Source organism: Xenopus laevis, chromosome 5S (genome assembly GCF_017654675.1).
Source record: "Xenopus laevis strain J_2021 chromosome 5S, Xenopus_laevis_v10.1, whole genome shotgun sequence".
Classification (NCBI taxonomy): domain Eukaryota; kingdom Metazoa; phylum Chordata; class Amphibia; order Anura; family Pipidae; genus Xenopus; species Xenopus laevis.
The window spans coordinates 13985543-14010397 of NC_054380.1; the positions used below are offsets into that span (position 1 = coordinate 13985543).

General features: G+C 39.8%; 1 protein-coding gene across 3 annotated transcripts in view; it reads right to left on the bottom strand.

The window, feature by feature from the left end:
• The window catches only part of mark1.S (MAP/microtubule affinity-regulating kinase 1 S homeolog), a 100707-nt gene that overhangs the window by 7209 nt on the left and 68643 nt on the right, over positions 1-24855 (bottom strand). For all 3 annotated transcript variants that reach the window (XM_041564248.1, XM_041564249.1, XM_018264367.2), the window contains exons 7-16: positions 16358-16414; positions 15531-15767; positions 14314-14433; positions 11244-11343; positions 10986-11098; positions 8862-9015; positions 8018-8211; positions 7555-7655; positions 4321-4473; positions 2179-2433 (exon numbers count right to left, since the gene is read on the bottom strand). In XM_041564248.1, the coding sequence (XP_041420182.1) occupies positions 2179-2433; positions 4321-4473; positions 7555-7655; positions 8018-8211; positions 8862-9015; positions 10986-11098; positions 11244-11343; positions 14314-14433; positions 15531-15767; positions 16358-16414 (1484 nt within the window). The remainder of the gene's footprint in view (positions 1-2178; positions 2434-4320; positions 4474-7554; positions 7656-8017; positions 8212-8861; positions 9016-10985; positions 11099-11243; positions 11344-14313; positions 14434-15530; positions 15768-16357; positions 16415-24855) is intronic.

Genomic DNA, 24855 nt, shown 5'->3' on the forward strand with positions numbered 1-24855 from the left:
TGGGATTATATATATTATAATATACATGCATGAGTGAGTGGGATTACATGTATGAGTGAGTGGATTGGGATTAAACACATATGAGTGGGATTATACATATGAGTGAGATTATACATATGATAGTGGGATTGCATGTATGAGTAAATGGATTGGGATTATGCACATATGAGTGGGATTATACATGTAGGGGTGAGTGGGATTACATGTATGAGTGGGATTATATGTATGGGTGGGATTATATATAATATACAAGTATGAGTGAGTGGGACTACACATGTATTAGTGGGATTACATATATGAGTGGGTGGGATTATACATGTAGGAATGAGTAGGATTACACATATTTGCTAATAAAGTTACATTACAAAAAACACTTCTGAGCTCATCAGGTGTGTCTGGATATGCAAATATAAATGATGATGAAGCCGATAGAAAATGGCCGTCTGGATAAAGCAGATCTTGCATTTAGGAAAACACTACGGGTGCAGGCTGAGGGGAAAAATACACAGATAATGATGAATTTAGTGTGAGAAATATGTGCCTAACCAAAAGACATGGTAAGAGTTTATAGGGTTTACATGTCTACAAGTAGGGATGCACAGAATCCAGGATTCGGTTTGGGATTCGGCCTTTTTCTGCAGAATTTGGCCGATTCCTTCTGCCTGGCAAATCCAAATCCTAATTTGCATATGCAAATTAGGGGCAGGGAGGGAAATATCTTGACTTTTTGTCACAAAACAAGGAAGTAAACATGTTTTCCCCTTCCCACCCCTAATTTGCATATGCAAATTAGGATTTCATTCGGTACTCGGTCAAATCTTTCATTTAGGATTCGGGGGTTCAACCAAATACAAAATAGTGGATTCGGTGCAGGTAGAGACTGGGCACCCCTGAATGAGAGCCACAAGGTTATTTATGAATGAAAATATGGATGTAATGTATCGATTCCTCAATAGGATGAGTATTTATGAAATGGCAGCAGGAGGGAGCAAAGATGCGTGATTGTACAAATACAGAAAAGGACAGAATACAATGGAGACAAGGAAAGGGCCAATAAAAAATAAGTCAACTATGCTCAAGTCACTTCTTGTACATTTATCTATCTATTTCTAGCTATCTAATGTATGGGATCCCTTATTCAGAAATCTCCGAATTACAGAATGTCCATCTCCCATAGACTCCATTTTATCCAAATAATCAAATTTGTTTTAAAATTATTTCCTTTTTCTCTGTGATAATAAAACAGTAACTTGTACTTGATACAAACTAAGATATCATTAATCCTTATTGGAAGCAAAACCAGTCTATTAGGTTTGTTTAATGTTTACATGATTTTCTAGTAAGATATGAAGATTCAAATTATGGAAAGATCTTTTATCTGGAAAACCCCAGGTCCCGAGCATTCTGGATAACAGGTCCCCTACCCATACACACACAATAAAGTTATATACGTAGGTCTGTATCCCAAGCTGCATCTAAAGGTTCTTTAGAATTAAAGAACATCAGAGCAGCCTCTTTCTTTCTCCTGACAATTTCCTTGACTACTTGGTGGTCAGACTGGTCGGAGAATGATCAGCAGGTGGCGATGTTGTAACAAAACTAATTTATATTAACAGTACATGTATCCCTTAATATCTTGGAATGAAAAAAGAATAAATAATGAAAGTACATTGCAAAAGTACTTGGAATAGCTCATCATTTTTACATTCATTTATTTTATAGGTTTACTTATCCTTTAATAATAATAAAGTTTAACAAACCTGTTTTTACAGTATATCCTGCCGTTAAACAGCATGTACAGGTATAGGATCCGTTATCTGAAAACTCATTATCCACGGGAAGGCCGTCTCTCATTGACTCCATTTTAATCGAATTATTAAAATTTTTAAAAATGATTTCCTTTTTCGCTTCATTTATAAAACAGTATCTTGTACTTTATCCCACCTATGATATAATGAATCCTTATTGGAGGCAAAACAATCCTACTAGGTTTTAATAATATTTGTATGATATTTCAGTTGACATAAGGTAAGGAGATCCAAATTACGATAAGACTCCTTATAGAGAAAACCCCAGGTACCAAGAATTCTGAATAACAGGTCCCATACCTGTACTAGTTCCTTTTAGCCCTTCTTTACACAATGCCATACTTGTTGCTGACTTGACGTTTTCACTTACCTGCGTACAAACTTGGAGGTGATCTTGCTGATAATTCCGGTGGAGGTTCCTCTCCGACTGTGAGAGAACTGGGAGGTCTCGTGGGCCGGCGATGCCGGGGGGCCATTGTAAGTGGCTGTGCGTCGATCCCTGAGCTGCTCTCCATGGAAAGTGCTCCGGCTGGTACTTCCACGAGGGAAGCGCGTCCGATCCGGTGTAGTGGCGCTAATACTGTGAGCGGATGGGGACGTGGCTGGCACCCTCTGAGTTCCAGTACTGTTTTAATCAAACACATACAAAGGTAAACTCCAGTATTCTTCCATCATTTCATTTTTTCAATTTTACTACATTTGTTGTTTGAACAAAGGGACAGCAATTTCTGATACTTGTGATTTCGTTTATCTAATCATTAGGGATGCACCGAATCCAAGATTTGGCCTTTTTCAGCAGGATTCGGAATGGCCCGTATCCTTCTGACAGGCCAAACAAAATCCAAATCCTAATTTGAACATGTAAATTAGGGGCGGGGAAGGAAATCAAGTGACTTTTTGTTACAAAACAAGGAAGAAAAAATGTTTTCCCCTTCCCACCCCTAATTTGCATATGCAAATTAAGATTCGGTATTCAGCCGAATCTTCCGCAAAGGATTTGGTCGAATCCAAAAATAGTGGGTTCGGTGCATCCCTACTAATCGCTGCATTTTAGCAATTGCTAGGGAAACTTGTATTTATCAGCCCCTAAGAAGTCTACATCTAGTCCAGATCTACTTTAATATTGCCCCCCACCTGTGCTATAAAACTCCCAGTATCCCCAGCCAGCCAATATCATATCACAAATGCCAGCAGCCATATAGTTTAAAGGGATACTGTCAAGAGAAAACATGTTTTTTCCCCCCAAAACGCATAAGATAATAGTGCTGCTCCAACAGACTTCTGAACTGAAATCCATTTTTTAAAAGAGCAAACAATTTTTTATATTTAGATTTGAAATCTGACATGGGGCTAGACCAGGGGTCCCCAACCTTTTTTTTTTTTTTAACCGTGAGCCACATTCAAACATAAAAAGAGTTGGGGAGCAACACGAGCATGAAAAAGTCCCATGCAGTGCCAAATATGGGCTGTGATTGGCCATTTGGTAGCCCCTATGTGGACTGGCAGCCTACAGGAGACTCTACTTGGCACTATACTTAGTTTTTATGCAATTAAAATTCCAAGCCCGGAATTCAAAAATAAGCACCTCTTTTGAGGCCACTGGGAGCAACATCCAAGGGGTTGGTGAGTAACATGTTGCTCACAAGCTACTGGTTGGGGATCACTGGGCTAGACATGTCAGTTTCCCAGGAGCCCCCAGTAATGTGACTTGTGAACTGATGAACTTCAATCACTCTTTACTGCTGTACTGCAAATTTGAGTGATATCACCCCATCCCTTTCCCGCCCCAGCAGCCTAACAACAGAACAATGGGAAGATAACCAGATAGCAGCTCCCTAAAGCTGGCCATAGATGTAAAGATCTTTAAAAGATCTTTTCGTTATCGTGAGACCACGATTATCTCGAATCGATAGTTTAAATGTACGATTTGTCCATCAACTAAAAAGACAATTTCAAGCGATATTGCCCGGAAAACGGAGGGTAGCTGCCTGCTTGGCCCTGCAAACATAGATAGATTGCACTGGGGCCAATACATTTTTTTTTAACCTGGCTGATAAATTTTCTGACAGATGTCGGACGAAAAATCGTAAGATGTACGACCGCTCGATTCCCACTAACCTCGCAGTTCCATCCTAACGTGCTGGTGAAACCACATGACCAGCCAAAATGACCTGAGATGGAGCCTACGCACCAATATTACAACTAAAATAATACACTTATTGGTCCAGGAATTACATTTATATGGTAGAGTTATTTGCAGTGTAAACAGTGTAATAAAAACGACAACACCAAAATCGTGACAGAATCCCTTTAACATTAATTGGATTTGGATCAGAAGTAAAGTGGACAACAAAAAAGGATTTGGACAATATTGCCTGCTGCATGAGCAGGTCTCCATCTAGTGGTCAAAATGTGCTTTCTTACATATAGTTCTGTCCCACTGATAATTTTAAAACGATCTTAAAACGATCTTTACAAAAAGCTCTGGCTTCCAGAGTTATTTACTCGGTACCTTGGCTGGAAACCTTCAGTACCGTCTTTGATTGTAGGCAAAGTGACTTTAATGGGGTGGCCTGAGGCAGACATGGACTTTTGGTGGCGAGGTCGGGCTGAGGGTACCGCAGACGCTGTAGAAGTCGTGCTCCCCGCAGACATTTCAGTTAGACTGGAAAACAGCAATATGACAATGTTGTTCAATGTGCCATTTATGTTTGAAAAAAAGGCAAATTACAGTTTCTGATATCAGTCAGAACTGCTAATGTGGCTCAAGATCACATAACAGGCCTAAACACAGACAGCCAGTGGAAAGTTTGTCTCCATTAGATTCGCTTACTGCCAAAATTCTATCCTTATGAAACCATCTGTGCTAAGTGCAGTTGATTCCATCACCAGATATTCAAGGAAGCAGCTGTGCTTTATGCAGAAAGTTCCATTGCCAGATAGCCAGGTGTAGTAATCCCTCCACCAGATTGTCAGCTTTGCTAGCTGCAGAATGTTCTATCGCCATATACTGTAAATATGGAACCAGATGTTCTTACTGCAGCAAGTCCTATCCTAGATAAGTTAATGGAACCAACTACGCTAAGGGGCCTGTGTGAAAAAAACGAACAAAATTTGACACAAATTGAGGCTTAGTGGGTGATCACTAGTGATGTGCAGGTCGGGTAAAATCCGAACCGCAACCGACCCCAACTCTCAGCCCGCGCCCAACTTCCAGGTTCCTTTTATAGACCCACGCCTGCCCATGATGTCACAAAAGGGGCAGAGCAAGCAGGTGCGCGTCTATAAAAAAACGAAGACGGAAATCGGAAGCCGGCAGTGCAAGATGGCGGTGGGGAGAGCTCAACCCGGAACCACCCGCAAATGGGGGTGTGAGGTCATCCTGAACATCCCTGAACCCGCACATCACTAGTGATCACCCGCTGGCGTTTACATTTTCCCCATTTATTTTAAAGTTAAAATTGACGAGGGTGTTGTTCTAAGCACTTTTGGAATGTACATTCATTATTTTTTTAATTAAAAGACCAGTAACATAATCGAACACATCGAGAAAAAAAACCCACTGAGAATAAACTTTCAAATTCTTTATTAAGAAACAACCGCTTGCGCTCCTCTTCAGAATAGGCGATGATTCCTCACGCGGCGCTCAATTTCTCCTCCCTGGCTATCTCCTATAAGGAAGGCAGGGAGGAGAAATCGAGAGCTGCACGATGGATCACTCAATTGCTTTCTGAAGAGGAGAGCAAGCAGAGTTTCGGTAAGTTATTTCTTAATAAAGACTTTGCGATTTGAAAGTTTCATTTGTCTTAGTGTTTTTTCCCCCCGATGTATTCTAGTGAATTTAACATGTACTGTTAACATGAATTAATTTTTGCACCACCTGTTGGTCATTTTGCGACCATTCTGACCACCAAGTAGTCAAGGAAGTTGTCAGGAGAAAGAAAGAGGCTGCTCTGATGTTCTTCTGCTTAGGAAAAAAAATAGAAACCTTTCTCACATCTTTCCTAAGCAGAAGAACATCAGAGCAGCCTCTTTCTTTCTCCTGACAATTTCCTTGACTACTTGGTGGTCAGAATGGTGGGAAAATGACCAGCAGGTGGCGCTGTTGTAACAGAATTCATTCATATTAACAAAACATGTATCCTTTAATATCTTGGAATTAAAAAAAAATAAGTAAATAACGACTGTACATTGCAAAAGTGCTTAGAATAGGACCCTTGTCAATTTTAAGTTCCTATGCTGTGGACTAGAACCTGCAAACCAATAAACTGCAGAAAGCACCTTCCTCAGGTAGCAACAGAACCAGCAGCACGATCTCTGCCCCATCAAACGCTTCAGTGTCCAGAACTGAAGTGTTTTTGTACAAAAGATCATTTAAAAGTGTTAAATAATTACTCTCTGCAACAGAAATCTTCCTTGTTAATGTACATTACAGAAGCAAAAATCTTTTATACAAATTAAATTTGATTTCAGGGTTCTTATTAAACAAACCTATTATTAACCTGCACAAAAGATGTATTATTACATCTGACTCATCGGGCAATTAGTGCTATTTTCAGATGCAATTTATGCTATGATTGTATCAATTTTTTTTTTTAAAATGACAGCTCAGTCCCTCCATTTAAAAGCATAAAAAAAAATTGTATTGTCAAACTCAAAGAGAGAATTATAAGAAAATCAGCAAATAAATGTTGCACAGCGTGTTGGTGTGCAGGTGAGGGAAGGGGTTAATAAACAGCCCATAAAGTTAGAGTGTTTGGAAAGTGAATTGCAGTTTGACATCATTGGATAGTGTGTGCTTGATGGTCTTTTGAAGAGGATCTAAAACTTTGCTCCAAGTGATTCACAGAACCCCAAATTTAAAAAAAAAAAAAGCCAAGCCAAGACAAGCAATTAAACAACTAGGGATGCACCGAATCCAGGATTTGGCCTTTTTCAGCAGGATTCATATTCGGCCAAATCCTTCTGCCCGGCCGAACCAAATCCTAATTTGCAAATGGAGTTTAGGGATGGGGAGGGAAATCGCATGACTTTTTGTAACAAAACAAGGAAGTTAAAAATGTTTTCCCCTTCCCACCCCTAATTTGCATATGCAAATTAAGATTCAGTTTTGGTTCGGCCAAATCTATCACAAAGGATTCGGGGGGTTTCAGACGAATCCAAAATAGTGGATTCGGTGCATCCCTATATAAAAAAAAAACTCCTACTTTTCAATGCAATCGGTCAAATTACCACTGTAGTATGTTTGGGGGCAAGATTATACAGGTTTGGGACCCCGGAAACCCGTTATCCAGAAAGCTTCGAATTACTGAAGGGCTGTCTCCCATAGACTCCATTTTATCCAAATAATCAACATTTTTTAAAATGATTTTCTTATCCTCTATAATAATATAACACTACCTTCCTTGTACATGATCCAAACTAAGATATAAATAATCCATATGGACGCAAAACCAGCCTATTGGGTTTATTTAATGTTTACATGGTTTTTTAATAAATGTAAGGAAAGATCCCTTATCAGGAATACCCCAGGTCCCGATCATTCTGGATAACAGGTCCCATACCTGTAATAAAATAAATAATAACAAAAAGATGACTATGGAGCTTGGATCAAAGACCATAAAACTTTTGGAGGGCTACTACAGTGGACCTTTATTTGGCCTGCACAAAGAACTTGTTCCATATTCTACTTTTGTTCTGCTAAACGGCACAGGTTCAGTCTCAGCTCCGAGAAGCGAACAAATACCTGCTGTCCTTTCCATTTTGTACAGCAGTCAGTCTATCAGTAGTGCGTTCACATACGTAAGTGTTTCTTCTGGTCATCCCACTGCCTGGAAACAAGCTATTCTGAAAACAAAAAAAGAGAAAGTCAAAAAATGAATATTGTTTTGTTCATGGTTCATATTGTCATTCTATATTAAAGGAGAACTAAAGCTTAATTAAGAAGTAGGCTAGAAATGTTGTAAATTATGGTTTGGTCTTCTGTACCAGCCCAAGGCAACCACAGCCCTTTAGCAGTAAAGATCTGTGTCTCCAAAGATGCCCCAGTAGCTCCCCATCTTCTTTTGACTGATTCACTGCACATGCTCTGTGCTGCTGTCACTTACTGAGCTTAGGGACCCACTCATGATATACAGTACACATAGAATAGAAAGGTTGATTAATTACTAATCAACACTTGCCACAATAACAGATGCAGTTTAACTTACACTTGTCCCAGCTGAAGACTTTTTCCTCTCTGGCCCTGCCAGGGGACTGGCTACCACTTCTCCTTTGGAGTTGACCATAGTGCTGCTAAGTTTACGTGACCCGTTTTTGTCCCAGTCTTCTTTCTGCTCGCTTTCAACACTGTTTGCTTGCCCTCGTTTTGTATACGAAACAGAAGGAGGGATTGATGGTCCGGCTGTTTAATAAAGAAAATAGATCTTGGCACATTGTGAGGTTAGAGGGGAAAAAAGGCAATCTCCATAGACACAGCAAATTACATCTCACTATGGCTTTCAAATGGTGTTGTTTTCTTAAAAGAGAATTCAACCCGTAATTAAAAAAAAACTCCCCTGGGTAGACCCCCCCTCCCTCCAAGCCTACCTGCCCCCCCCCCCCACGGGCAAATGCCCCTAAGTTTTTTACTCATCCCTCCGTGCAGATTCTGGCCTCAGAGTTCACAGGCGCCATCTTCATTCTTCAGAAGTTTCGGCGCATGCGCAGTTGGAGTAAATTTCCAGTCCAGAACCACTGTGCATGCGCTGAAAGTCACGAAAATTTCCGAAAATTCTTCTGAAATTTCCGTGACTTTCGGCGCATGCGCAGTTGTTCGGGACCGGAAATGTACACCAACTGCGCATGCCCCAAAAATGGCTTCAATACACAAAGATTACCGGAGAAGAAGATGGCTGCCGTGAACTCAGAGACCAGAATCTGCACGGAGGGGCGAGTAAAAAACTTAGGGGCATTTGCCCAGAGGAAGGGGGGCAGGTAGGCTGGGGAGGAGGAGTAACCCATAGCAACCAATCACCAGGCAGAATTTACTGGTCACTATGCCAACACCCGTACCGTGATCACTGAACCGTCTTTGCTTCTGATTTGCAGAAATGCTCCTCTGCACCTTCATGTGCGCAGGTGATGGCACCGAGCTATTGTTTAAGTCGCTGCTCGGCCGAGACCTTTGACAGAGGTTGCTACTGGATAGAGACTCGCTTCCCTCAAACTGCAAGAGAGAAATTCATGGTAAGGAATTGACTGCAAGAGACAAAGCTGACTATGCCTACGTATTGTTGATACGAAACGCGTCAGGACTCTGATGTAAAGTCGTCTTGTATACGAGTGGCGTACAGAGTGTTTGTACAGATTTCTTCTTCAATTGCACTTCACCTCCTGCTACGGGTTCGGAGTGATGCCCCCGGGCCACTGGACTAATTCAGGGAGTGCATTTTCCCTTCAAGATTAATGCAGTATTAAGGAGCTTGTAAACCTTTGAGGGCAGGACCTGGAGTATTTACACTCAGGTCAGAGAATTCACAGGGTGAGCGCCTAAAGCTTAGGTGTTTTATCGCTACTTAAGTCTATAGATAAAAACCTACAAGATTGTATTGAATTGCCAAAGGTTAGGCACCCCCAAGTGATTGTAGTTACTTACCTGGAACTCCGGGTCGGTGCTCCTATCAGCAGAAAACTGCACCGGCTCGGGGTTATACCTGTGAGTACCACGGATCGATCCTCTTCCGGCTTCCGGAATAGAATCGCTCCGTGGTGCTCGTTGGAAGAACCCCGGGCCGGTGCAGTTTTCTGCTGATAGGAGCACCGACCCTGGGTTTCAGGTAAGTAACTACAATCATTTTGGGGTGCCTAACATTTGGCACCCCCAAGTGCAAGAAGACTTTCCATCTCCTTTAAGACATACATAGTAACATAGTAAATTAGGTTAAAAAAAAAAAAAGACACACGTTCATCAAGTTCAACTGCTAGTTGATCCAGAGCAGCACCATCCAACCCCTTCTTAAAGCTATCTAATTTATCAGCCTGTACAACTGATTCAGGGAGAGAATTCCACATCTTCACAGCTCTCACTGTAACAAACCCTTCCGAATATTTAGGCGGAACCTCTTTTGGGTGACCTTGTGTCAGTTGGAAGACGAGTCAGACTAGTCATAAACAATATTAAATATATCCAATATACGTATACAATATCTAATTGTATCAAACATAATCCAATTAGATATATCTATATGCAATTAAGTATATTCAATATACAGATAATTAGTAATTTTGGGCCCCAACGAACAAGGCAGAGATTTGGTACGGTAATGAAAAAACAAGTTGTTGGTTAAAACAACAAGGAGCAGATGGAGAGAAATATAAACAGAAGGAGACAAACTAATGGGAAAGACAAAAAAGGAAACGAGAGGAAGGACAACAGAGGAATGTAACAGAAAGGGATATATATATAAGGGAGGGCCCTGGGTCTATGGTTTCACTATTGCCAATAGATGCTGTAAAAAGGGCAGAATTAAATCACGTTATCCCTGTAAATGCAGTGTTTTCAATGGACAGTCATAACGCAGTATATGGAGACACACATTTATCTGTCTAAGGCGCAAAAGCCCATCAAGAATGGTCAGTTCAGTTGTGGCTGCAAATCCCACATCCTTAAAGGGGGTTGTTCACCTTTGGGGTAAAGTTTAGTATGATGTAGAAAAGGATATTCTGAGATAATTTACAATTGGTCTTCATTTTTTATTACTTGCCATTTTTGAGTTATTTAGCATTTTATTCAGCAGCTCCCCAGTTTGTGGTTTCTGCAATCTGGTTGCTACGGTCCAAATTCCCCTAGGAACCATGCATTGATTTGAATAAGACACTGGAATATGAATAGGAGAGGGTCTGGATAAAAATATGAGTAATAAAAAGTAGCAATGACAATACATTTGCAGAGTATTTGTTTTTAGATGGGGTCAGTGAAAAGCTGGAAAGAGTCAGAAGAAAAATTTAAATAATTAAAAAACTATGAATAATGAAGACCAATTGAAAAGTTGCTTAGAAGTGGCCATTCTTTAACATACTAAAAGTTAACTTAAAGGTGAACCACCCCTTTAACAAGCAGAGAGCCTGACAAGCTAATAAGCACTGGATGTTTCTTAAAACATACACAGAAGACACACACAAAAGCCAGTCCCATACCTCAGGAGGCTTTCGACCCAGAAGTAGGTAGGTGGCCATGATTTCATCGTACTTCTGATTTACTACGGCGTTGTTAATCTCTTCTCTTGAGAACCCCATTGTCACCATGATATCTAGGGAGAGTAAACACAGCTGCAAACACAAGACATCTCACTCAAGGCACCGCTGAATAGATCAGCAGTATAAAGGCAAAGCTTGACTGTGCTTGTTAACAGATACATTAAATCTGTCTGCAAAAAAACCAAACGCGTGGATTACCTATCCGCTTGGTGTCATTAAAATCTGGTTCGGGTTCAGTATACGGCTTCAGCTCTTCCTCGTCATAGCCAACGTTCATCCAACGGTCCTTCATGATTTGCTGCGGAATTCCATTAAAAAAATAAGAAACGTGGTATTTGTCTGCACTGTTGGTTCTGACTTACACACACAAGTGTATCGGTAGTCAGCTTCTCAACAGCCAACACTTCAGTTCTCATAAGGCCTTGCACATTTAGGACGCAGTAAACTTCTACCCAAGAGGTTTTCTTTGTAAGCACGCTCACTTGCAATTCTTGCTCTATATTTAGATGCATGGTATTATGGCAGCATAGGTATAAGCACAATTCAGCAGGAACAACCCCCTAAATGTGCTCATACAGAGAGAGCCCATAAGGTTATGCTTATTTACACATTCACCTGTACTAGGCACAACTCAGCAGGACAATGGTCCTTTAACCACAATGTCAGAGAGAAATACAGGCAGTCCCCATGTTAAGTGCCGCCACCTTACACTGCCGGCTTCCGACTTCTGGTTTTATATCCGCGGTCCTGCTTGCCCCGTCCCTTTTGTGACGTCATCAGCGGGTTGGGGCGGGTCTATAAAAGGAACCCGGAAGTCGGGCGCAGGCACGCACAGGTGGAGGGAGGGCGAGTTCGGGTAAAACCTGACCGCTTATCACTAGTCTGTAGGTTTGTTCTTAAAGTGATACTGACTCTAAAAAAAATTATTATTCAAAATATTAACGTACATTAAAAGTTACCTATAGCTCATGTTGATCATGTTTCCCTCATTGGGCTGCTTTTGTAAGTAATTGTTACTTGAAGTTCCTAAACCTGACTGTTTTGCCAACCTGATTGTCAGTTTTCAACATGTCAGTTAGAGTTTCTAATGCGAACAGACTGCTGAAGCTCAAATATGGCAGCCCCCTCATAGACAAACATGGGTAATGTAAAATAGGGATGCACCGAATCTACTATTTCGTCCTTCTTTAAAGATTCGCCCGAATACCAAATCCAAATCCTAATTTGCATATGCAAATTAGGGGTGGGAAGGGGAAAAATGTTTACTTCCTTGTTTTGAGACAAAAAAGTTACGCTATTTTCCTGCCCACCCTTAATTTGCATATGCAAACTAGGATCCGAATCCTGCTGAAAAAGGCAGAATCCTGGCCAAATCCTGAATTCGGTGCATCCCTAATGTAAAAGCATCTGTAAATACTTTTATGGCAAAATTATAGATAGCATACAAGGACAATATTATGAAGGATGAAAAAAAAGTTTAATTTCTGGTGTCAGTATCTCTTTAAGATGAATTTGTATGTAAGTTGAAACATATACATTTACTTATTAAATGCAACAAGACAGATGTTTGGCTTAACATAGTATTTATTTTTACCTTTCTGTGCTCTGCAGTAGAGGGGATTGGGGTAGGTGGTTTATTAAAGGGCAACTAAAGTCTAAAATAGAATAAGGCTAGAAATGCTGTATTGTGTATACTAAACATAAACATGAACTTACTGCACCACAAGCCTAATCAAACAAATAATTTATGCTTTCAAATTTGGCCTACAGGGGGTCACCATCTTGTAACTTTGTTAAACATCTTTGCAAGACCAAGACTGTGCACATGCTCGGTGTGGTCTGGGCTGCTTAGGGATCATCATAAATTATCAAAACAGCACAAGTCAAATAATACCTGCCAGAAGCCGATACTGCAAGACTGATTAATAATCAGAATACACAGACTGCACTGGGTCCTGTGTTGTCATGTAATCTAAAGTGGATTTTATAGTTTTTATATTGTTTAATACAATCTTTCTCCAACTCTGCAGAACCAGTGGCTGCAGCAAAATAATCCTTCAAATAGAATCCTAGTTTATCTGTTTAAATCTGGCTCCATGATCTTTGTCCCTGGAGTTGGAAACAGTAAAGGGGATGTAAAGACAAAAATAAAATCCACTACAAATCTCTACACAGTCGCCGACTGCTCTACAGGAAAACAAACAAAGCTGCTTGAGTTCTGCATGGCTGGGAAGTAAGGCGGGGGCTCCCCCTTCTGATCATAAGTATGATTGTTTCCCTGCAGGGCAGTTTGGGACCATCTGACAATTCCTATCCACAGCAGTAAATGAAAAGAGAATTTCACTGCATTAAGTCAGGTTTCTTATAACAACTGTACACATTTTTTTAATTAATGTATATTGGAGATAGGTTTCTTTTTCATTAAAGAAAGTAAAAATGGGATTTTATTTTTTTACCTTTACATGCCCTTTAAAGGGATACTGTCATGGGGAAAAAACATTTTTTAAAAATGCATCAGTTAATAGTGCTGCTCCAGCAGAATTCTGCACTGAAATCCATTTCTCAAAAGAGCAAACAGATTTTTTTATATTCAATTTTGAAATCTGACATGGGGCTAGACATATTGTCAATTTCCCAGCTGCTCTAAGTCATGTGACTTGTGCTCTGATAAACTTTAATCACTCTTTACTGCTGTACTGCAAGTTGGAGTGATATCACCCCCTCCCTTTTCCCCCCAGCAGCCAAACAGAACAATGGGAAGGTAACCAGATAACAGCTCCCTAACCCTAACACAAGATAACAGCTGCCTGGTAGATCTAAGAACAACACTCAATAGTAAAAACCCATGTCCCACTGAGACACATTCAGTTACATTGAGAAGGAAAAACAGCAGCCTGCCAGAAAGCATTCCTCTCCTAAAGTGCAGGCACAAGTCACATGACCAGGGGCACCTGGGAAATTGACAAAATGTCTAGCCCCATGTCAGATTTCAAAATTGAATATAAAAAAATCAGTTTGCTCTTTTGAGAAATGGATTTCAGTGCAGAATTCTGCTGGAGTAGCACTATTAACTGATGCGTTTTGAAAAAAACTTGTTTTCCGATGACAGGATCCCTTTAAAGATAAATGCTAATAAAAGTCAAGCAAATCACAGTATGTTACTGTAATAGCTTCTGTCTGTAAGTGTGAGTTGTATGTAAGTCGGGTGTATGTAACTCGAGGACTCCCTGTACTGGATTGCTTCATGGGGAATAAAGAGAGCACTTACATCCAAGCTGCCACGTTTGATGGGGTTCAGTACAAGCAACTTTTTTAGTAGGTTTTCACAGTCTGTGGACATATAGAAAGGAATTCGGTATTTTCCTCTTAATACTCTCTCCCGTAATTCCTGTGCAAAAAAATGAAAGATCTTATTGCACCAGTATCAACATAGATGCACATACTCGCAAAGCCAAGCAAGCACTTTGCCATTGAGGCTAACTGCCCACACAACAGAGTGAACACACCCCATTTATTGTCCACCCTAAACAAACATGTTGATCCTGTGTTTGGCATAGAAAATCGGTTAACTGTGACCATGAATTACCATCTGTGTGCAGTCCCTTTGTATGGAAATATACAGGTGCCTTTCAATGAAAAACTATAGCAGCTCCGACTAATATAAAGACGTCTAACTACTCTGCATGCTATCTCTTATTATGCTATCATATAAAGCAACTGGCATTTGAGCACGTTAATTGATTTTCACACCCCTTTAATAAGATTAAAGGAAGAGATAAACCTTCTAGGGAGAGTACTTAAAGGGGAACTATATATATCTTATAGGGGGCTCCTTTTGCCTAGAAAATGTATTAGAGCTCACTCTATTAAAATCACCAGCAATCCTGTCTCTCTACATGCAGGATTTGTGCAAAAGGCAGTTATTTTGTTAGATTTTGTTTGTACTGGAATCAGTTATTTGAGCGAGCTCTAATACATCTTCTAGGAATGGAAGCCCCCTATAAAATATATTGGAGTACTTAAAGGGGAACTATATATATATCTTATAGTGGAGATCCTAGGAGTATTAGAGCTTACTTAATATCACCAGAAATCCTGTCTCTCTACATGCAGGATTTGTGCAGGATTTTGTTAGATTTTGTTCGTACTGGAATCAGTTATTTGAGGATGCTCTAATTCATCTGCTAGGAATGGAAGCCCCCTCTATAAGATATATTGTATCGAACGGTCTAATATCTGACACCCAACTGCTGCATGAAGACAAAATGAAGAAAAACGGATGCGGAGAGAGGAATAGTGAAGATAAACTTGATTATTTCAGAAACAATACAGAATATTTAACAGATTATATTTAGAAAGTTTCTTATTTCAGTATGATGAAGCTTATATTAAATTTTATGTTCGTGATAGCGCCCCTTTAAAATATCATATTTAAAAGGAATGGCTAGTGTTGAACCAGGCTTTGCACCTAACTGTATTCCTTACCTTTAAGTTCTGACCATCGAAAGGTAAAGAGCCACTCACTAGCGTGTAGAGAATGACCCCAAGACTCCAGACATCTACCTCTGGCCCGTCGTACTTCTTCCCCTGAAATAACTCAGGAGCAGCATAGGGTGGGCTCCCGCAGAATGTGTCCAGCTTGTTCCCGATGGTGAACTCATTGCTGAAGCCAAAGTCTGCTATCTTAATATTCATGTCAGCATCCAACAACAGGTTTTCTGCCTGCATCCAGTAACAAGAAATGGGAGATGTTAGAGAACACCCATCCTAAAGAAAAAGCAGTTTTTTTTTATTATAAAGACCCTTTATTGTCAGTACTCGCCCCTTTTTCAATAATATGGGTCAATGATCAATTATGTTCTTTTAAGGAAAGTACTTGTCAGATTAGGGCACGCAGACCTATGACACCATATGGCAAATTAGGGTGATGGCAAGGGCAAAAGCATAAACGTTTTCTCCAAAAACACCCAAACGCTGCTTATTTTGAGTATTTTAAAAGGGGGGTAAATGTAGCCATCTTGTTGTCAGCACTAGGTATATAAAACAACACGGACACCGACTTTTCCATCACTCCTTGAGATACATCTGTGCTATAAAAACAATTACAGGCAATTCTCGAAATTGGCATTTAAAAGAATGCAGATATTTTTAATATCTAGGGATGCACCGAATCCACTATTTTGGATTCGGTGGAACCCCCCCAATCCTTTGCAAAAGATTCGGCCAAATACTGAATCCTGGATTCGGTGTATCCCTATTAATAACAGAGAGTGATCATCCCTTCCCCTTTGTAGTTGTACAGAAATAATTACCTTTAAATCTCGATGCACAATGCATTTCTGATGGCAGTACTGAACGGCAGACACAATCTGAAAAGCAGATAGAGAGAGAGAGAGGGGAATGAAGTGCTGTAGTAATCATGGCATTTACAGAAGAATGATTATTATTCCTTCTTGTTATGCAGCAAGACACTGAACTGAGCGCTCGCAGAGGAATTTCCATTTGCCCTTCATTGTTTCTTATGGGAAAAGATGGGTCTGCAAATTATCTCCGTACTTAAGCAAATACTAGTCCCAGAAAACTCTTAAAAGAAAACTTTACCCCCAAAATGAATATTTAAAGGAGACGTTTTGCGTAAAAAATAAGAACGTACCAGTGCATTATACTCATTTAGATATAGAAGAATTGTGCTTAAAAAAGTAGTGTTTCAGGTTGATTTATTGATTATTTCTGCAAAAACCCTACTAATCCATCCCTTCCACTTCCTGCAAATCCTAATAATCCCTCCCTTCCACTTCCTGCTCCCTGAATTCCCAGGCTGTGCAGGGGAGCCGATGGCTCTCAGCTCTGTAGGACAGTAACCAATCAGCAGCTAGGAGGACCTGATAGGGAACTGGAGCCTGTCTGTGTTTGTGTGACTACAGGGCTGTGATTGGCTGTCCCCCTCCTACTGTGCTTCTGGCAGGGACAGTTAGGACACAGCCATCCCTCATTTGAAGCAGAAACAGGGACCAGAGAACATCTATAGGGAGCTTTAATGAAAAGGCTATTTTTAAAGATAATAATTTTTAGCACATTGTAAAAGCAACACCATATATTACTTATAACTGCCTACAAAATTAAGGGTTTTTCGTTTATCCTATATGTCTCCTTTACGTAACCGATAGTTTATATCATATTAAGTGGCATATTAAAGAATCTTACCAAACTGGTATATACATACCTCCCAACATAAAAAGATGGACAAAAAAGTTGCCGGGCTGCAGAACCACGATTTTCTTAACAGTTTTGCTAGTGAAGGTGAATTGCCCTTTAGGGCTAGTCCACACGGGGAGATAGCGACGCGTTTGCGGTCGCGGCGACAAAGCGCGGCGACAGTCGCCGCAACCGGCGCAGGCGACAGTTTTGTATGGGCGCCTATGTAAAAACGCCTGTGCTAACCACACGAGGCGATGCGCTTTTCAACAGTCGCCTGAAAAAGCCTGGCGAGGCATTTTCAGGCGACTGTTGAAAAGCGCATCGCCTCGTGTGGTTAGCACAGGCGTTTTTACATAGGCGCCCATACAAAACTGTCGCCTGCGCCGGTCGCGGCGCTTTGTCGCCGCGACCACAAACGCGTCGCTATCTCCCCGTGTGGAATAGCCCTTAAGCTGTAAATCTAACTTTTCCCAAGGGACCTGTTATCTTATATTGTTACAATTACTTATTTGCTTATCTCAAAATTGTGATAAAAGTATCTTATCTGCAGCTGTGGCTGTTCTGGCCAAAAGAACAGCCACAGCTGCAGTTCCCTCCTAAAGTGCTGGCTCTTTCTGAAAGCACATGACCAGGCAAAATGAGATGCAGCTACACACCAATATTACAACTAAAAAATACACTTGCTGGTTCAGGAATGAAATTGTATATGGTAGAGTGAATTATTGTAAACAGTGTAATTTAGAAATAAAAAATACAGCATAAAAATCATGACAGAGTCTCTTTAAAGAGACAAATGAAAGATGCCCAGATCAGGAGTTTACAAGTATACAATCAATGGAGGGCACACCAATAAAGCTAATGAGATAATGTATGAGGTGCAACACAATCCCAAATAACCCCCAAACTGAGTAACAAAATTAACACTTTTTAGTTCCCGGACACACATGCAGCATTTTCTGGGTGATTCACGCCGCGAGCTGACCACCGCGTCAATACAATAGCGTAGTGTGCCATTTCCGAAGGTTGAAACCGTTAGGGCACTCAAATAAAATACGACGACATAATAGTCAATGAGAATTCCCTTTGACAAAGGCTATTGTGCCGAAACATTGGGGTTAGTCTCATTTTTGACATTTGCCACCTTTTATTTTTTTGCTTCATAAACACAACTTGGTGGTATGTATTCGTATTTAACCTGATTGATTCATGCAGTATATATGCCTATGGCTAATCAGATTAAAGAGGACCTGTCACCCCAAAAATAAAATTAGAAATCCTATTTTATCACATTAGTCAAGCAAAATAAACAAACGGGTGCGGGGGTGGGGGTTTGCGCCAACTAGGTTTCCTTCCCCTTTAAGGCATAGAGGAGGGGCAGACAATATTTGATTGACAGCTGAGATGTTTAAATGAGTTTACAACAGCTATGAATACTTTAATAAAAAATAGAAATTTTATTTCATGTCTAATTTGAAAAGGACTTTTATTATACAGGTTTTTGCGTCTGGGTGACAGGTCCCCTTTAATGGTTTTATATTTTTATCTATAAAGATTTTTTTGAGATACCACCTTGTGCGTGTATTTTATTTGAGTGTGCAAACCACGGTCTACTGAAAACATTAAAATAACTTCGAACAACTCCAATTTTAATTTTTTCAGAAAGGGCTTTGCAATTCTATGTAAGAGAGCAGGGCTTAGCAGGGTTTAGAATTGTGTAGAGCCATAAGTCAGGGTACTGTCAGCAGTGTATGGATGGATGGGGTGCAGCTGTTTGCAGGGTGTAGGGAGTAAGGAGCACCCGTTGAACAGTGCAGTGTATCACGCTTACAGCCGTGACAGGCAGGCAAGGCACAGGGCCAGTACGGGATGGGGTTACGTCAGTTCAGGAGCCCTTTCTGAAAGGAACCAGCTGTGTTTGGTGTAAGAAAAGGCAAAACTGATCAGCGTTTAAATGTAACTAAATATGAGGAGTGAAACCGTAAGATCCCTGTGAGACTGCTGCCGACTTCAAACCGAACAGTAGAACTATTCTCCACCTACAACGCTCGGGAGCATGGACAATATGGTCAGTGTCTGTGTGCGGCTGAAATACAGTTATTTTGCAGGGGAGCGGCAAGAGTGAAGGGACAGTAATTACAGGTGCATAGTTTACTTCTAGTAACCCAAAGCAACAAGTCAGCAGGCAGCATTTATTGGTCAGCTGCTTGAATGCAAAAATCTTACTGGTCACTATGGGTTATCTAACTAAGGCAAGTATTAAAGGAACAGTAACACCAAAAAATGAAAGCGTTTTAAAGTAATGTAAATATAATGTAGTGTTACACTTCACTGGTAAAACTGGTGTGTTTGCTTCAGGTAGACTGCTATAGTTTATACAAACAAGCTGCTGTGTAGCCATGGGGGCAGCCATTCAAGCACAGGATACACAGTAGATAACAGATAAGTACTACTATAGTTTATATAAACAAGCTGCTGTGTAGCCATGGAGGCAGCCATTCAAGCACAGGATACACAGTAGATAACAGATTAGTACTACTATAGTTTATATAAACAAGCTGCTGTGTAGCCATGGGGGCAGCCATTCAAGCACAGGATACACAGTAGATAACAGATAATCACTACTATAGTTTATATAAACAAGCTGCTGTGTAGCCATGGGGGCAGCCATTCAAGCACAGGATACACAGTAGATAACAGATAAGTACTACTATAGTTTATATAAACAAGCTTCTGTGTAGCCATGGGGCAGCCATTCAAGCTCAGGATACACAGTAGATAACAGATAAATACTACTATAGTTTATATAAACAAGCTGCTGTGTAGCCATGGAGGCAGCCATTCAAGCACAGGATACACAGTAGATAACAGATTAGTACTACTATAGTTTATATAAACAAGCTGCTGTGTAGCCATGGGGGCAGCCATTCAAGCACAGGATACACAGTAGATAACAGATAATCACTACTATAGTTTATATAAACAAGCTTCTGTGTAGCCATGGGGGCAGCCATTCAAGCACAGGATACACAGTAGATAACAGATAATCACTACTATAGTTTATATAAACAAGCTTCTGTGTAGCCATGGGGCAGCCATTCAAAGGAGAAAAGGTTTAGGTTACACAGCAGATAAGCTTTGTAGGATATAATGGTGTTATCTGTTATCCACTATTTAACCACAAAGCAGCTTGTTTATATGAACTATAGTAATATTTCTGAAGCAAAGACATCAGTTTTACCAGTGCAGGGCAACACTGCATTATATTTTCATTACTTTAAAACACTTATTTTTATTGTGTTACTTTTCCTTTAAAGGGCACTTTGAGGGCTACAGCTATGCACAGTAGTTCCTAAAGTTAGGTTTTAGATTTCCATGGCAAAGTTATTATCTAGGTCAGGGAACACACACACACATACAAATATGACAAATATATATATATAGTCGTCATAAGAAGTCGCACTCACAGGTCTTAAAGGAAAACTATACCCCCAAAATGAATACTTAAGCAACAGATAGTTTATATCAAATTGAATGACATATTAAAGAATCTTACCAAACTGGAATATATATTTACATAAATATTGCCCTTTTACATCTCTTGCCTTGAACCACCATTTCGTGACTCTATCTGTGCTGCACGAAGAAAACAGGTACCGGCACACAGGTGCAATTCAAGTAGGGGACTTAACCCTTACGTGTTTATTAAGTCAACACAACGTTTCGGGGGCAAATCCCCCTTCGTCAGGTGATACAGCCATGCAAGTGAAACAGGTTTAAATACCCAAAAGAAACTCCCCCCCCAGGATCCCGTTGTCCAATGTCCACAAGGGAATTCAAAATGATCCAATCCTGGGGAACTCCCAATTAGAATGTACAGCACCGTATGTGAAAAATCCTAGTTCCCAAACGAAAAAACCTATTTCCCAAACAAAAAACAGAGTACAAAAAATAAAAATTAAAATATAAGCAGAACAAAAATTTCCAAAAAACAGTTATAAATGTATCAAAAAAAAATTGAATCTAACGAATAAGGAGGATAACTTTCCCTAATAAATAGAAAAATAGAAAAATGATTTTGCCTCACCCTGGAAGTAAATTTCGTACTTTTCATTCTAATATCTGAAAAAAGTAAAAAGAAAATAGTTAAACATACGGAACGGACTGCAAATTGGAGTACAGAAAAAAGCAGGTTATCCAGGAGCAAAAGTTATAGAAAACACATTAGGCTGAATTCCTCGTTCAAACCTTTAGGGGTCTGAGTTTGTAAGGTCCATATCCAGTAACTTTCACGTTGTAATAATTTTTGTTTGAAATCCTGTCCATGTTTTTTGTTCACTTTTTCTAGGATTTGCCAACGCAACTGTGAGACACCATGTTTATACTCATAAAAATGTTTTGCCAAAGTGGTTTCTTGTTTTTTCTTATTTTGTGTGTTCCCCACCTCTGGCTGATAATTGCGGATTACAGATTTGTGTTCATTCAGGCGCACCTTTAAAGATCTTTGTGTTTGGCCCACATATGCCATGCCACATGGACACTTAATACAATATACAATCCCCTGTGTGTTGCACGTATGTATCCCTGTGATTTTATGGGGAGTACCTTTCAGGGGATGCATTACCTTATCGCCCTTAATGATCCCATTACAGTGGCCACAATTTTGGCATGGATAAGTGCCAGAAGGGATTTGCCTAACAGTTGGAGGGGCCTTTTTTCGCTTAATTAAATCCCCAATATTTCTCCCTCGTTTGTAGGAGAAGATGGGTGGTGCCTGGAAAAAGTTACCAATTTTTGGGTCGTTCTTAAGAACCCCCCAATATCTTAAGATGGTTTGTTTAACAAAATTAGAGTTTTTGTCGTAGGTTGACACAAATGGAATTCTCTTAAATGTTTCTTTTTTCTTTTGTTGCAACAATGTTTCCCTGGGGATTTTTGCTATTTCCTCTCTCATTTTTTTAAGTGGCTCCTGTTTGTAACCCCTTGCAATGAATTTGTCCATCATATTGTCAGATTCTTGTATGAATAATTCCTCTGTCGAGGTTATTCTTTTAACACGCATCAGCTGGCTTTTAGGTAACCCCTTAAACAGACCTGGCGCATGGAAGCTCGTAGGTCTTAACAAATTGTTTCTGTCGGTGGGCTTAGTATATAAGCTTGTATAAAAGATTCCCTCTTTCCATTCTACACTTACATCCAAAAAATGAATATTCGTAGCATTACTTTCAAGCGTGAATTTGATTGTGGAATGGACTGAATTCAAATAAAGCAAAAAGGAATTAAGCTGATCATTAGTGCCTTTCCAAATAAAAAAGGTGTCATCCATGTAGCGCATATAGGAATCAATAAATTGGACAAATTCATTGTTAGAAAGAATAAATGTCTGTTCAAAAGAATCCATAAAAATATTTGCATAAGCTGGTGCCATGTTGGCACCCATTGCACAGCCCTGTACCTGTAAATAGAAATCCTTGTTAAAGGTAAAAAAATTATTCATTAGGACCATTTCAAGTAATGTACATACAAAGTTCACTTTATATGTGGGCATTTCCGTATAGCTTAAGTACCTCCGAATGCATTCCACCCCCTCCTCATGTGGAATTGAAGTATATAAATCACGAACATCCAAGGAGCATAGAATAAACTCCGTCTGAGGAGCTTTAATGCTTCCCAACCTTGAGAGAAAATCCGTGGTATCACGTAAGCATGGTTTAAGCGTTGGAATGATTTCCTGTAAAGCTAAATCCACAAAAATTGCTAATGGTTGGAGAAGTGATCCCACATTGGATACAATGGGTCTTCCCGGTGGATTTACCAATGATTTATGTATTTTCGGTAGAAAATATATGTGTGGAATCTGAGCATTTTTGCACATAAGTAAATTTGACATGCTTTCTGTAATTATTCCTTCCATCACAGTTGAGTTTAAGTATACATTAATCTGGTCCCTCAATTTAATCATAGGGTTACTTTCGAGGGACCAGATTAATGTATACTTAAACTCAACTGTGATGGAAGGAATAATTACAGAAAGCATGTCAAATTTACTTATGTGCAAAAATGCTCAGATTCCACACATATATTTTCTACCGAAAATACATAAATCATTGGTAAATCCACCGGGAAGACCCATTGTATCCAATGTGGGATCACTTCTCCAACCATTAGCAATTTTTGTGGATTTAGCTTTACAGGAAATCATTCCAACGCTTAAACCATGCTTACGTGATACCACGGATTTTCTCTCAAGGTTGGGAAGCATTAAAGCTCCTCAGACGGAGTTTATTCTATGCTCCTTGGATGTTCGTGATTTATATACTTCAATTCCACATGAGGAGGGGGTGGAATGCATTCGGAGGTACTTAAGCTATACGGAAATGCCCACATATAAAGTGAACTTTGTATGTACATTACTTGAAATGGTCCTAATGAATAATTTTTTTACCTTTAACAAGGATTTCTATTTACAGGTACAGGGCTGTGCAATGGGTGCCAACATGGCACCAGCTTATGCAAATATTTTTATGGATTCTTTTGAACAGACATTTATTCTTTCTAACAATGAATTTGTCCAATTTATTGATTCCTATATGCGCTACATGGATGACACCTTTTTTATTTGGAAAGGCACTAATGATCAGCTTAATTCCTTTTTGCTTTATTTGAATTCAGTCCATTCCACAATCAAATTCACGCTTGAAAGTAATGCTACGAATATTCATTTTTTGGATGTAAGTGTAGAATGGAAAGAGGGAATCTTTTATACAAGCTTATATACTAAGCCCACCGACAGAAACAATTTGTTAAGACCTACGAGCTTCCATGCGCCAGGTCTGTTTAAGGGGTTACCTAAAAGCCAGCTGATGCGTGTTAAAAGAATAACCTCGACAGAGGAATTATTCATACAAGAATCTGACAATATGATGGACAAATTCATTGCAAGGGGTTACAAACAGGAGCCACTTAAAAAAATGAGAGAGGAAATAGCAAAAATCCCCAGGGAAACATTGTTGCAACAAAAGAAAAAAGAAACATTTAAGAGAATTCCATTTGTGTCAACCTACGACAAAAACTCTAATTTTGTTAAACAAACCATCTTAAGATATTGGGGGGTTCTTAAGAACGACCCAAAAATTGGTAACTTTTTCCAGGCACCACCCATCTTCTCCTACAAACGAGGGAGAAATATTGGGGATTTAATTAAGCGAAAAAAGGCCCCTCCAACTGTTAGGCAAATCCCTTCTGGCACTTATCCATGCCAAAATTGTGGCCACTGTAATGGGATCATTAAGGGCGATAAGGTAATGCATCCCCTGAAAGGTACTCCCCATAAAATCACAGGGATACATACGTGCAACACACAGGGGATTGTATATTGTATTAAGTGTCCATGTGGCATGGCATATGTGGGCCAAACACAAAGATCTTTAAAGGTGCGCCTGAATGAACACAAATCTGTAATCCGCAATTATCAGCCAGAGGTGGGGAACACACAAAATAAGAAAAAACAAGAAACCACTTTGGCAAAACATTTTTATGAGTATAAACATGGTGTCTCACAGTTGCGTTGGCAAATCCTAGAAAAAGTGAACAAAAAACATGGACAGGATTTCAA